The sequence below is a fragment of the Triticum dicoccoides genome, chromosome 6A (genome assembly GCF_002162155.2).
Source record: "Triticum dicoccoides isolate Atlit2015 ecotype Zavitan chromosome 6A, WEW_v2.0, whole genome shotgun sequence".
Classification (NCBI taxonomy): domain Eukaryota; kingdom Viridiplantae; phylum Streptophyta; class Magnoliopsida; order Poales; family Poaceae; genus Triticum; species Triticum dicoccoides.
Genome location: NC_041390.1, coordinates 621,119,953 through 621,131,980, shown reverse-complemented (window position 1 = coordinate 621,131,980; position 12,028 = coordinate 621,119,953). Strand labels below are relative to the sequence as shown.

At 47.7% G+C, this 12,028-nt stretch overlaps 2 protein-coding genes across 3 annotated transcripts; both read left to right on the top strand.

The window, feature by feature from the left end:
- Window positions 1-1,122: 1,122 nt before the first annotated feature.
- On the top strand, window positions 1,123-5,165 carry LOC119318578 (probable E3 ubiquitin-protein ligase RHB1A). 2 transcript variants are annotated; one of them, XM_037593158.1, is made up of 7 exons: window positions 1,123-1,307; window positions 1,427-1,577; window positions 2,426-2,552; window positions 3,186-3,360; window positions 3,461-3,598; window positions 4,156-4,265; window positions 4,635-5,165. In XM_037593158.1, exons 3-7 carry the CDS (start codon window positions 2,490-2,492, stop codon window positions 4,662-4,664), a joined length of 516 nt encoding a protein of 171 aa, XP_037449055.1. In that variant the 5' UTR covers window positions 1,123-1,307; window positions 1,427-1,577; window positions 2,426-2,489; the 3' UTR covers window positions 4,665-5,165. The 2 variants fall into 2 exon arrangements, with proteins under 2 accessions (XP_037449055.1, XP_037449056.1); XM_037593159.1 differs by lacking the exon at window positions 1,427-1,577.
- Window positions 5,166-7,002: 1,837 nt separating this feature from the next.
- LOC119318577 (calmodulin-binding receptor-like cytoplasmic kinase 2) lies at window positions 7,003-8,742 on the top strand. The gene is made up of 2 exons (XM_037593157.1): window positions 7,003-7,288; window positions 7,376-8,742. The coding sequence occupies exons 1-2, from the start codon at window positions 7,036-7,038 to the stop codon at window positions 8,527-8,529; spliced, it is 1,407 nt and encodes a 468-aa protein (XP_037449054.1). The 5' UTR covers window positions 7,003-7,035; the 3' UTR covers window positions 8,530-8,742.
- The last annotated feature ends 3,286 nt before the right edge of the window (window positions 8,743-12,028 follow it).

Sequence of the window (12,028 nt, the reverse complement as noted above, 5' to 3'; positions counted from 1 at the left end):
TCCTTTAATAGTAGAGATTTCTTAGTAGTGCAACCAATGCCCTCATTGTGTGTGTATCCCCATGTTATGACAAACACGCAAACAAAAACACCGCCCTTACGTGCGTGATGTGGCCTATCCGGCCTGTTTTAACATGCACACCAACCAATAGCCCGTAGCGTTTGAGCTACGACCCCCCTATTCGATAGGTGCACCAATCAACACCCTCACCCAGCCGCGTGCGTGATGTGGGGCCCCTGCCTAGTTTCGATAGGTGTGGCAGCCAACGCCTCGTCTCGGGAATGTCTGTGGGCCCCATGCCTTGTTTCGACATCCAGCTCGGCCAGCACCTCGCTCATGGTCGCGTTGTCCACACTCACGCGCGACCGTCGGGAGGTCCATTCGCAAAAAATAGATGTGAGAAAACGAACGCACCCGCCTGCCGTCGGTTTTGAATGCCGTTTCGAAACATCAAATGTATATAATCGCAAAACAAAAACAAAACAAAACAAAATAAACATAGTTAATGTTAGCAGCTTAGAGTTAGGCCATGCGAGAAAATGTCTTGCGGATCAAGTGCGTAGCCCCCTTTCTCTCTTTACTAGAACCACCAAAGACACGAGTAGCACAAAACAGCTTACCTAACCACATACCACCGATTTCTCTTGAAACACACACACGCGCCATCGCTGTCGAGTCAAAGCCACGTCGACGACCCCGTTAGCATCACAAACGAAAGTCCAACCATCCCAGCCGACCAGCCCCTACTCGGAGGCGACTGCCCGCACCTCCCCGGGGCCCACCGTCAGCGACACGCCCAGATCCACGTGTCCCGCCCCCGTGGCACCCCGATCCCGCGGCCTCGCCATCTCCCAGCCATTTCCCCCCCTCTCCAGAAAACAAACGGAAAAAGAAAAAAGCCAGCGCGTGACGTCAGAAAGCGAGGCGCCAGTGCGAGGAGGATCTTATCGGTGTCAGCTAGCACCCGTCCCCTCCGCGTGACGCGCGGGCCCGGGCACCGCCGTGGGCCCACGCACAGTGGGAGGGAGTAGGTTTGACTGGGTGAGCAGGCATTGTTCCTCGGTCCTCGTCTCCACCCAGGCCACTCTTGCAGAAAAGCCCCTCCGGATCCCGCAAACCGCCGCGCACCACCCCCGCTCTCCCTCCACACAGGAGAGGAGAGGAGAGGAGCACACGAGAGCCAGGGAGCTCGCCCGCCCGCCCGCTCGCTCGGCCCCGGCGGACGGAGAAACCCCACCCCACCCCGCCCCGCCCCGCCCCAGCAGCAACCCCGCCGGCCACCGCCGGGCCTTCCCCCGCTCCCGCCGGTAATCCGTCTCCGGCTCGACCCCGCGCGCTCCTTGCTCATGCTTTGGCCGTCGATTCCCCTCCCCTTCCCCGGGATGAATTTCGTTTTTATTCTCTCCTCCGCTCGATTCCCCCCCAGGTCCGCTCGAATTCCCGGGCCCTCGCCGCCGCCCGCGCCGGAGAAGAGGAAGGAGGAAGCGGGAGGAGCGTCGGGGTTTTTGCTCGGGTTGCTCCGTCGGAGGAAAAAAAGGAGGTCGCGGGTTTTGCTTCGCTTGCTCGGATTGCAGGAGGTTCGTCGTCTTCCTTGTTCCGCGAGCCCAGATACCCGTCTGTTCCTCTCGGGGGTAGCTCCGATCCGTCTCGTCGCCCGCGGATTCGGTAATCCGGCTGTGGTTTTAGAGTAGCGGCATAGCGTGCTCCACGCAAAAGAGGAAGGGGACAAGGGGGGTTGCGGCTGCCTCACGCCGTCCGCCTGGCCCCTGCAATCGACCCACCGTGAACTGGACGGTGCTCAGTGCTGTGAATCAACGTGGCCTCGATCGGAATTTAGCTGTCTGGTGACGCCTGCCTGCTCCTGCCGGCGCAATCCGGCACTTGCTTGCACGCTTTGCGCTGGGGGTTTGGAGTTTGGGCACACTATCCATGTCTTGTTGGTGCTGCAGGCACACTGCACACTTGCCCATGCTTTTCTCGCTCATGAGTTGAAGTGAAGGCTACATGGGGGTGCACTCGTGTTGTTTGCAAGCCTTGCCTTGTCTTCAGGGGATAAGGCTGCGTCGGTAGGTAGCTCCGTGCTCGATTGGTCGATTTGCTATCGGCTAAAAGCTCCGGTGGCACTGCCGATGCCCATTTTCTGAGCTAGAATGCGAAATTGTGGAGTATGGTGCATGGTTTAGCATGACTTGTAGTATGAAGGCATGGTGGTCAGGTCATGTCCACAAGTGATATGTCATTTCTGTGGGTGTTAGATCAGCTCTATTAGAGTAAACCAGAGAATAACAAGGTGCCTGTACAGTTGTATGGTCGCGTGCCGGCGCACTTTGCCTTATCTTGTGCAGTTGTGCCATATGCTGTATTTCTTGTTCAAATCATGATTCCCTGTTCTTTCTTATATCACCATGGACTTGTTTCTTTGTAGGGTATGAGAGACGAAAACAATAGCTAGAGGATAGCCCTGATTAAGCTCTTTCATCAAGGATAGAATGGGTGGCTGCTGCTGTTGTGCATCAAGAGCGGAAGCGGATAGAGCACCAGTTCATATCTATGTATGTAGACCCTGTTTTATGCTCTGTGAATTCACAGTGTTCTCTGATTTGTGTGCCACTGTCAACTATCGAATGACCTGACGTCAGTGTCAGGGTGGTCTCTACCGTCTCCCTTGCATTTCTTTTATATGAAGATCAAATCAGATTATCCACAATCACGATACTCATATATTTATATTTAAGTTGTTTTATGTTTTTCTGCTACTAATTTAAGGTTGTTGTATGTAATACTTGTTGACCTGGCATGTGCGAGTCATCAGCGGGTGTTCCAGAATTAGCTGATGTTTTACTTGCACATGCTTATAATAGCAGAGTGGTACAAGTTTAACTGACTTCTTTGCAGTTTTTGGTGCAACATGACAAATTATGTTACCTACAGCGTGCATCTCCCATTTGTGTGTCTTCAGTTCTTGATGATTTGGCATTGTAGACTCTGGTCTTTAGTCAATATGAACTTGCTGTAAACCTGTAAAGTTGTATATGTGATATGTACACACTTCTGCAAAAATCACAGCCTCCTTTTTGTTGGTAAATTGTCATGATTAATAATGACTAGGTGGTACCTCTGTTTTGTCAAGTACGGCATTATTAGTCACTTGATGTTGCTAAGACTGTTTGCTTTGCTTTATCCAGCATCAGCAAAACCAAGAGGAGCATGAACCTTTATCTTCTGCCTTTGACGGGTCATCTCCAGCTTCTGCTATAGTCGCAGTTGACACAAACCTGGACACATCCACTCCTGACACTTATCGGGCACCACCTGCACCATTGCCTTATGATGTTAGTTTGCCAGTTACAGAAAACCCAGGTAAAGCTCTTATGGTCTTTGAGGTTAATTAGAATTTTTTTAGGCTTATTAGAATTAACCTAGTAATGGTAGTGAGGCAAGCTTAATTTTTCATGTGCAGATCTGGAGAAGTCAGATATTAAAAGCAAAACAGATGATCAGCAGGAATCTCTGAAGGTGGATGAATACGAATCATGTGAAAAAGGTGCCCCTGAAGATAAGATCGAGGAGGAGGATGTTTGCCCTATCTGCCTTGAAGGTTGTTTTTCTCTTGATCATTTGTTGATACTGTCTTTACTTGGTTGTGGAACTGGATGAACATGTTTGTGCTACTCTTCCTATAGCCTGCTGATTTCTTGTTGACAGGGTAAATTGCCGAAGAGATTGATCTTATTTAGTTGAAACATAACCATTTGTTATTTCTCTAATGATGGTAGAGGGTTATCTTACCCAGAATCTGTCAGTCAAACAAGTGCTGGTGTTCCAGTTATTTTTCTGCATTTGGTTCAGATGTATGCATTATTTATACATTCATATCAGTGGATGGATAATTCTGCATGCTTATAAGTCTTTTCTTTTCTTCATTGGAGCCTTAAACAGTTCACTTGTTGCTGGATGCATGCAACCTGACATAGTGGACCTTTCTTATGAGATATAAAATAGGAAGTTCATCATGCTGTAGTTTCTGGTTGCTGATGCATGCGACACTCCCATTATCCTCCACTGATGCACCAATGGATGTTCTAAATCTAAGCCGTATGTTTTGCTGGACCATAAAATTCCTTATAATAACCTTTCTTTTTGTCCTCTCACCAGAATATGATGAAGAAAATCCCCGCTCTATCACCAAATGCGAGCATCATTTCCATCTTTGTTGCATACTCGAATGGATGGAGCGAAGCGAGACTTGCCCAGTCTGTGACCAGGTTAGTATGGTAAAACCCATATAGCTCACTAAAGACAGTGCCGTCGGCGCATGTCAATGTGTTTTCTGTTGTCGTGCCCTGTATGGCTGTATGTATGTTCATTGTGAGACACGTTGCATGGAAAGGTATACTTTAATAGGTGTTTATCATTCTGAAAAAGCTTAGATACAAACTTTCTGATGATGCTGATCAGTATGAATATGAGAGGACAACCTGTGGATATCTCTTCGATAATATTTGTGACGATTTGTTATTGGCTATCGTTTTCTTTTCAAGTCCCCAATTTGTGATAATTCTGTTTTTGCACAAATTATCTGCAAATAAATATGGTACCTTGCTTTGACGAAAGCTTCTCGTGCTATGTTGCAGATAACTTTGATAGATGAGATGTATGAATAGCATGTTGACCCTGGTGGATCTTCTCTAGGAGCTCGTGTGTGCCTACCGAGGAGGTTTAGTACTAGTCCTTTTCTCTATGGGGAAGTAAAATCAGCAACTACTCTGCTTATGATCTGGTGGAGGTGCTACTGGAATGCATCTTGGGAGAACAAATGGGAAATAATGAAAAACACAAGCATCAAGAAATATGTTACCTAAAAAAACATCCATCCCTATGTTTATACTAGCATTTGTGTCGAGCCGTGGCTGTTTATGGTAACAGGAGGATTAGCTGGCTGCATCTGCAACATGCACTTCATACTAGTCGAAACTCTGAATCTAGCTCTCTTTTTTTCATGCTTTCTGGATTTTGGGTTGTGTTTTCTGTGATTCGTCGAGCGTCTGTATAAACCATCACATACTTACTAGATATAGGGTGACATCAAGTATAAAAGAACTGGTTCTGAATTGTGTCTTCATTTGTATATCCTTACCCCCTGAATCTTCTCCCGTTTGGTGATCCGAGTTGTCCCTGTTTTTCATCTTATGTTTCTTGTTGAGTAATCCATCTTCCGGTGCGGCGCATAGTTTTATCCGCCGGCATAATTGTTCTTTAGCTGCTGATGTTGCTCTCGTTGACCGCCGGCATAATTGTTCTTTAGCTGCTGATGTTGCTCTCGTTGACGAATATGTGCGAGCTCAGCTCGTTGTCCGGGCATTATGGGTGATAGATTTATCATAGTTATTGTTGCGTGTAATCCCATAAAGGTTGACCTTTGAACAGGTCTGGGTGTGACAGCGAAGCCACACTTGAGACTTAATCAAGCGGTTTTGGTACTATGATGAAATGCTGGCGCTCCTCTCTTGTGCCACAAGTGGCTGCCGTCCGAGGACATTGACACGGTCCCTCCAAGCACATTTACTCGGCAATTGTCTTATAAAATAGGGTCATGTATATCTAAGTCAACTGACATTTTCCTATGTCTTAAGACAATTTTAGAACGCACAACTTCAGTCGTAGAGTCGTAAGGCTGAGGTTTTTGTGATAATTTTGTCGATTGAGGTATTCTTACGTCTTAAGATGATTCTAAAAAGATTGACTTCAATTTAGTCTTTTTATGAACACTTTCTAGAAATTGCGGTTATAGAAAAGGAATTGGAATTGCATTTTCCGCAAATTGACTTAAGACGTAAGAAAATCTCAAATGATTTACGATTGTAAGCACTTATGTGAAAATTGAAATCATGTGTCCAATCGATCAGAAGGGAATGGCACTGAGCCGTTGTATCGAAAACGAACAAATCCAAGCCGTTGTATCAAAAACAAACATATTCAAGCTGTTTCATCGAAAACGAACGGTGAGGTTGCTTTTCTTCTTCCTCCTGCCCTTCTCTCTCTCTGTGTATGTGTCTGGCCTAATTGCGCCGCAACGCATTATTTCCCTCACTCCGTCAACTGAGTCATGTACAACATCGAGCTTACTACTCCCTCCGTTCTGAATTACTGGTCGCAGAAATGAATGTATCTAGATGTATTTTAGTTCTAAATACATCCATTCCTGCGACGAGTAATTTGGAACGGAGGGAGTAATAGCTATCTAATTCGAGTGGCAATGGAAAGGAAAAAAGGCTTCTCACCAACACGGCAACACCGGTTACCCCTCACGTTGTTACTGTCTTCGGCGAGGTCCTGGCTCGACCCTGGGGTCGGCCAACCACATCACCTCCCTCCCTTCCCCGCGGCCCGTGGATCTTCGCAGGCATTCATCTGAAATGGTCTTATCCTTAAATTGTTTTCTGTCTAACAAATAGCGTTTATGAATCATGAGAAGCAAAACTGACAAATTTCACTGTATTATGCAGTTTACTTTCGAGAGAAATCAAGTCGTATGATTCTTAAATGAATCCTTGCCGCTGATCTGGCAGACGGATGGTGTGGGTGGAAGAATTCTCTCCTCTGCCAATGGGCGTTTTATTTATGCCAGGTCGCCTAAAGACACTGCAGCAACTGCATGTGGGTCCCGAAGTGTTCATGGCCCACTTGCAGAGGCACACGGTAATTCCATGGCGAGGGGCGGGCCCACCTGCGGTGCCCGTTTAAATGCTTGATCAAGATGAGCTCGTGGCAGTTGGTAGAGAACTCTTCCACTCTTTGCTGGATGGTTTGCCCGGTCCAGCTCCAGCTCCAGCACACTGGATAGCACTGCAGAGACACATTGTATGGTGGGAGGAGGGCCCACGTGCGCTGCGCCGCTGCCTAGCTGGCCGGCCTTCCTTGGATGGACGTGGTCGCGCCCGCGCCCGCGCCCTTGCCCTCTTCTATAAACCGTACGTCGACTTCGCCGCCCGGCTCGCTGGCTGGAGCTGTGGACGTAGCTGTGGCCTGTGGGAGATGGACGGACGCGACCACCGTAGGAGGCTGTCGGCGTCGGGGTCCGGCCGGCGGGAGCGGCTCGGGCTGGCGCCCAGCCCCGCGTGGTCGCAGCAGCTCTCCGTCGGCAGCGGCCGGGCCAAGTCGCTGTTCCGGTCCATCGGCGTCTGGTTCAGCTCCCTCTCCACGCCGTCGTCTCCCACCTCCGCCAAGAAGAAGCGGTCCAAGCAGGCGCCAGCGCCGGCGCATGACGACGCCATCAAGAAGCCGCCTTGTAAGCCTTCCCTTCTTCTCGATCGGCGGACGGCCGGTCTGCTTATTCTCCTTCGTCACCTTGACTGTGTTGGTCTTACTGTTACAGCGTTCGGCGGCTACGGCACCGGGCGGCCGTTGATGCTCCGGGGAGGAACGGGGAGAGGAGGAGGAGGAGGGCTGTACGGCGGCGGGCGGAGGAGCTTATCGCAGACGCAGCAGCAGTACCAGTTCCAGAGCTCGGTGTTCACCATGGAGGAGATCCTCAAGGCCACCAGCAACTTCTCGCCGGCGCTCAAGATCGGCCAGGGCGGCTTCGGCGCCGTGTACAAGGGCGTGCTCCCGGACGGCACGGTGGTGGCGGTGAAGCGCGCCAAGCAGCGGATGCAGAACCCGCACGTGGACGTGGAGTTCCGGAGCGAGGTCAAGATCATGGCGCGCATCGAGCACCAGAGCCTCGTCCGCTTCTACGGCTACCTGGAGCACGGCGAGGAGCGGGTGGTGGTCATCGAGCACGTCCCCAACGGCACCCTCCGCGAGCACCTCGACCGCCGCCACGGCCGCTTCCTCGAGCTCGCCGCCCGCCTCGACGTCGCCATCGACGTCGCCCACGCCGTCACCTACCTCCACATGTACTCCGACCACCCCATCATCCACCGCGACATCAAGTCCTCCAACATCCTGCTCACCGCCTCGCTGCGCGCCAAGGTGGCCGACTTCGGCTTCGCCCGCCTCGGCGCCGGCGGCCTCGGCCACGGCGAGGGGGGCGGTGGGGCGAGGCACGTGTCCACGCAGGTCAAGGGCACCGCGGGGTACCTCGACCCGGAGTACCTCAAGACGTGCCAGCTCACGGACCGGAGCGACGTCTACTCCTTCGGCGTCCTCCTCGTCGAGATGGTGTCCGGGCGCCGCCCCATCGAGCCCAAGCGGGAGATGAAGGAGCGGCTGACGGCGCGGTGGGCGATGCGGAAGCTCGTCGAGGGAAAGGCGGCGGAGGAGGTGCTCGACCCGTGCCTGCTGCGGACCGGCGCGGCGGCCACGGCCGTGGAGGCCGTGCTGGAGCTAGCGTTCCGGTGCATGGGGCCCGTCCGTGACGAGCGGCCCAGCATGGACGACTGCTGCCGCGCGCTCTGGGCCGTCAGGAAGACCTACAGGGACACGGTCTCCGCCATGGCCGCCCCCGCCGACGCCTTCTCCGACCGGGCCAGCTCCTCCAGCGCCAGCACCGGCACCAGCACCACCGGCGATTTCTGCCGGATGTAGTTTTGTTTTGATTTGGCCTTCTTCTTGTAAATATTTATTTTATTTTTGGGAACACGACACGTGAACTATATAGCTTTTTTTTTTTTTTTGCGGGTGAGCGAACTATATAGCTTTAAAGACTTGGTTGATCAAATGGGCCAATTGACCATGAACCAAGCGACTTGTAATTAAACACTTGATGTAATACTTACATAAATTAAAATTTGTATTAGAGAATGTTTGTGTGAGTCTTCATGATACTTTTTCTTAAAGAAACCTATTCTCGAAGGCTTATTGACTTGTACTCCCTCCGTAAAGTAATATACAAGTGTTTAGATCACTTTAGTGATCTAAATATTTTTATATTAGTTTACAAGGGGTAACAAATTAACATTATTCTCCGACCGAGCCAGCTCCTCCAGCGCCAGCACCGGCACCACCGGCGATTTCTGCCCAATGTAATTTTGTTTTGATTTGGCCTTCTTCTTGTAAATATTTATTTTATTTTTGCGAACACGACACGTGAACTATATAGCTTTAAAGACTTGGTTGATCAAATGAGCCAATTGACCATGAACCAAGTGACTGTAATTAAACCTTACAACTTAAAGTTTGTATTAGAGAATGTTGTGTGACTCTTCATGATACTTTTGGCTGACTAAATTTTGAGGAGTGTTCCATTTTTTGTTATTTTAGCTGCGGGGATGTCTTATTACGCACGATTGCTATATGTAAGTTGACTGAATTTGTAATTTGGGTAAGTTAATTTTGTGAGAGAAAGAATGGTTGGAGGAGGAGGAAAGCTGGAGAGAGAAGTACGATGGTTGGATCTTAATCTATGGTTCAAAACTTGATTTACCCAAAATAATTTTTCGGCCTACTTACATATAGCCAATCCGCTTATTGCGTGTTTCTTAATGGTGATGTCTTCGCCCAAGCCTAGCCCGGACAGCTCCCAGGTCTAGTAACAACAACCCTTCTAATTGCTTCTCAAAGTATAGAAAATCACCAATGTGCATCACTGAAGCTAGTTTAGCCCTAAACGTATCCCAATGCTAGTTACGCCCCTGACTGAAGGATCACATGTTGACCAATCAAGGCATGTCAACTCCGTGCATCATTATGTTGCTCAATACCATTGGCACATGTGACCGCCTACAATCATTTTCAAAGTATCGTTGTCCATACTTATGTCTGCAGCCTGAAAGTCTTCACGTTCAACCAGGCAATAGGGAAGGACACTCAAGTGGAGTCTCAGTTCACTTGCTAATGCTATTCATTTCGTGTTTGCTTTTAGGTCCCACAAGGTTAGATGAATTGCGACATGTGTCCTAGTCTATTTGTTCTCAGTTTTATCATTCAGTTCTCTATTTGTCCAATACATGATCCAATACGCCGAGGCATCACACATTTTTTTTGGTTTTATATGTATACTTCTAACAGGTTCAACAACTATGTGAGCTTATGCATCTTCCAGAATCTTGAAAAATCAGGTCTTCATCGAGCAACATCCATATTAGTTTCAATGGAGAACTATATGGGCGTGTGAGTGCATCATTTGCCAATCGCACCTATGTACCCACATTAACGCCACTATTATGTAAATCAAGTATCTCATGATAGGTATCTTGTTGATTTTGCTCCTACTATTATGCCTGAGAATAAATTTGCTTATCTAGAAAGCATCCAAAGACCACAATATCATCACAACAGAGAGACAAAATGAAGTGTTCATTCATACACAAACAGTGAGATTTTTGAGTTTGATTGAACCAAAAAATGTTGCATATTCAGTCATAAAGGTAACTGAACATCCAAAAGGGATGAAGATGCTCCGGTTTTAGTCAAAGCAAGCTTAATCATAAGTCCAAGCACATTGGTCACACATGCAGGCAACACCCTAAAGCTTTTATTTCCCTACAAACAAGGCCAAAATTTTGACAAGTCGTCAGAATTTCAGTTAGAAATTTCGGCAACATAACACGTCCGGTGGCCAAAGATTGAGGACCATAACAATTATGTATGGTATTATAACTAAGATATCACATATATACATGTGTGAGCAGGAATACAAGTTGGGTGCTCTACCTCCTCCTCCTAGCATCACTAGTAGGATTTTGATCTGTAAGAGCTAGCTAGCTACTTGCTACTCCAAAGCAACACACCAAGCAAGCTATCATTTGCTTGCTATTATTCACAATTCCGAAAAGAAGAAACTAATCAACCAACGTGTCCATCCATCATCATGGCCTCAGGCTTCACAACCACGTCATCCTTCCTTCCTCTGTCACACTACAAGCTAGCAAGAAGTAGCCAGGAGCACAGTCTTGTTCTAGCAATGGAGGCTCACAAACAAAAAATGTTTCTCCTCCACTGGTAAAACGATGTTCGAGCACAATACTTGCGAGTACACTTACAGAGCTAGACATTCTGAACTGTAGGTAGAATCAAGACTTTGCTGCCATGTTCGCCACCACCAATCCTACACATAGCAGGGAATGAATGAACGATGCAACTATTATTAATAAGAGAAGAGTGCACCTATCAAGATGAAAGAAATGAGAAAGGAAAATGCAGCTTTTACAGGCCATTTCCATGCAAATGAACTCACTGAAGTAGTACCAGCATCAAATTCACAAACTAAATAAATGTGCACCTGGTAGGAAGACTTGTTGATGATATGGATCTCAATTGTGCATCTAGCTTCTGGCATAGCTTTGCCACTACCAGCATCAACTTTAGAAACTAAATAAATGTTGAATAGTGACCATAGTGAGTGTTGTCCTACAAATCAGTTTCCATTTTATAGGCCATTTCCATGCAAAACGAACTCACCGGACAACTGCCCCACAATAGAAGAGAGAAAATGTTCAATCAAGGCCAACTAACACGAAATAAGGTTATATATGATCCATCTAAGCATGGCATGAGTGACCATCTACTATACTAAGTCATGATGCATCTCAGCCATTAAGTCCCATCCTACATGCATTATAGAGAATAAAAACGACCTACAGACAAAGAAAAACCACTCACACCCATGCACGATATAACCGTAATAGAAGTGAGTTGCAATGATCAAAATTGGCAGAAAGCTCATCGCGGTGAATGATTTGAATTCAACAAGACATCTTCAGAGATCTCTATCTCTCATAGTTTTGTCCATGAAGCATGAAGCTACATGCTGGTTTTTCACACACGAAACTTGAGCTAACATGCATGAGCTTATTCCTGATTAACTGAAAATGATGAAAAATTTGCAACACAATGCACTCAGTACTAACCAATAACCACCGAACGCTGCATAGAGCATAAATGTACTACTGCATGACCGATTTAATCAAGATTCCAACCTAAACAGGACAGAGGAAACATTGTCCAAGATACTGAATGTACGGTAAATGATTCCTTATTGGAAACAAACTTATATAACAAAGCATATTTCTCAGCATGAACCTAGCAAGGAAATATCAAAGATGGCCTGATAATATTCAAATCGACTCCCGTTCTTCATCAATTT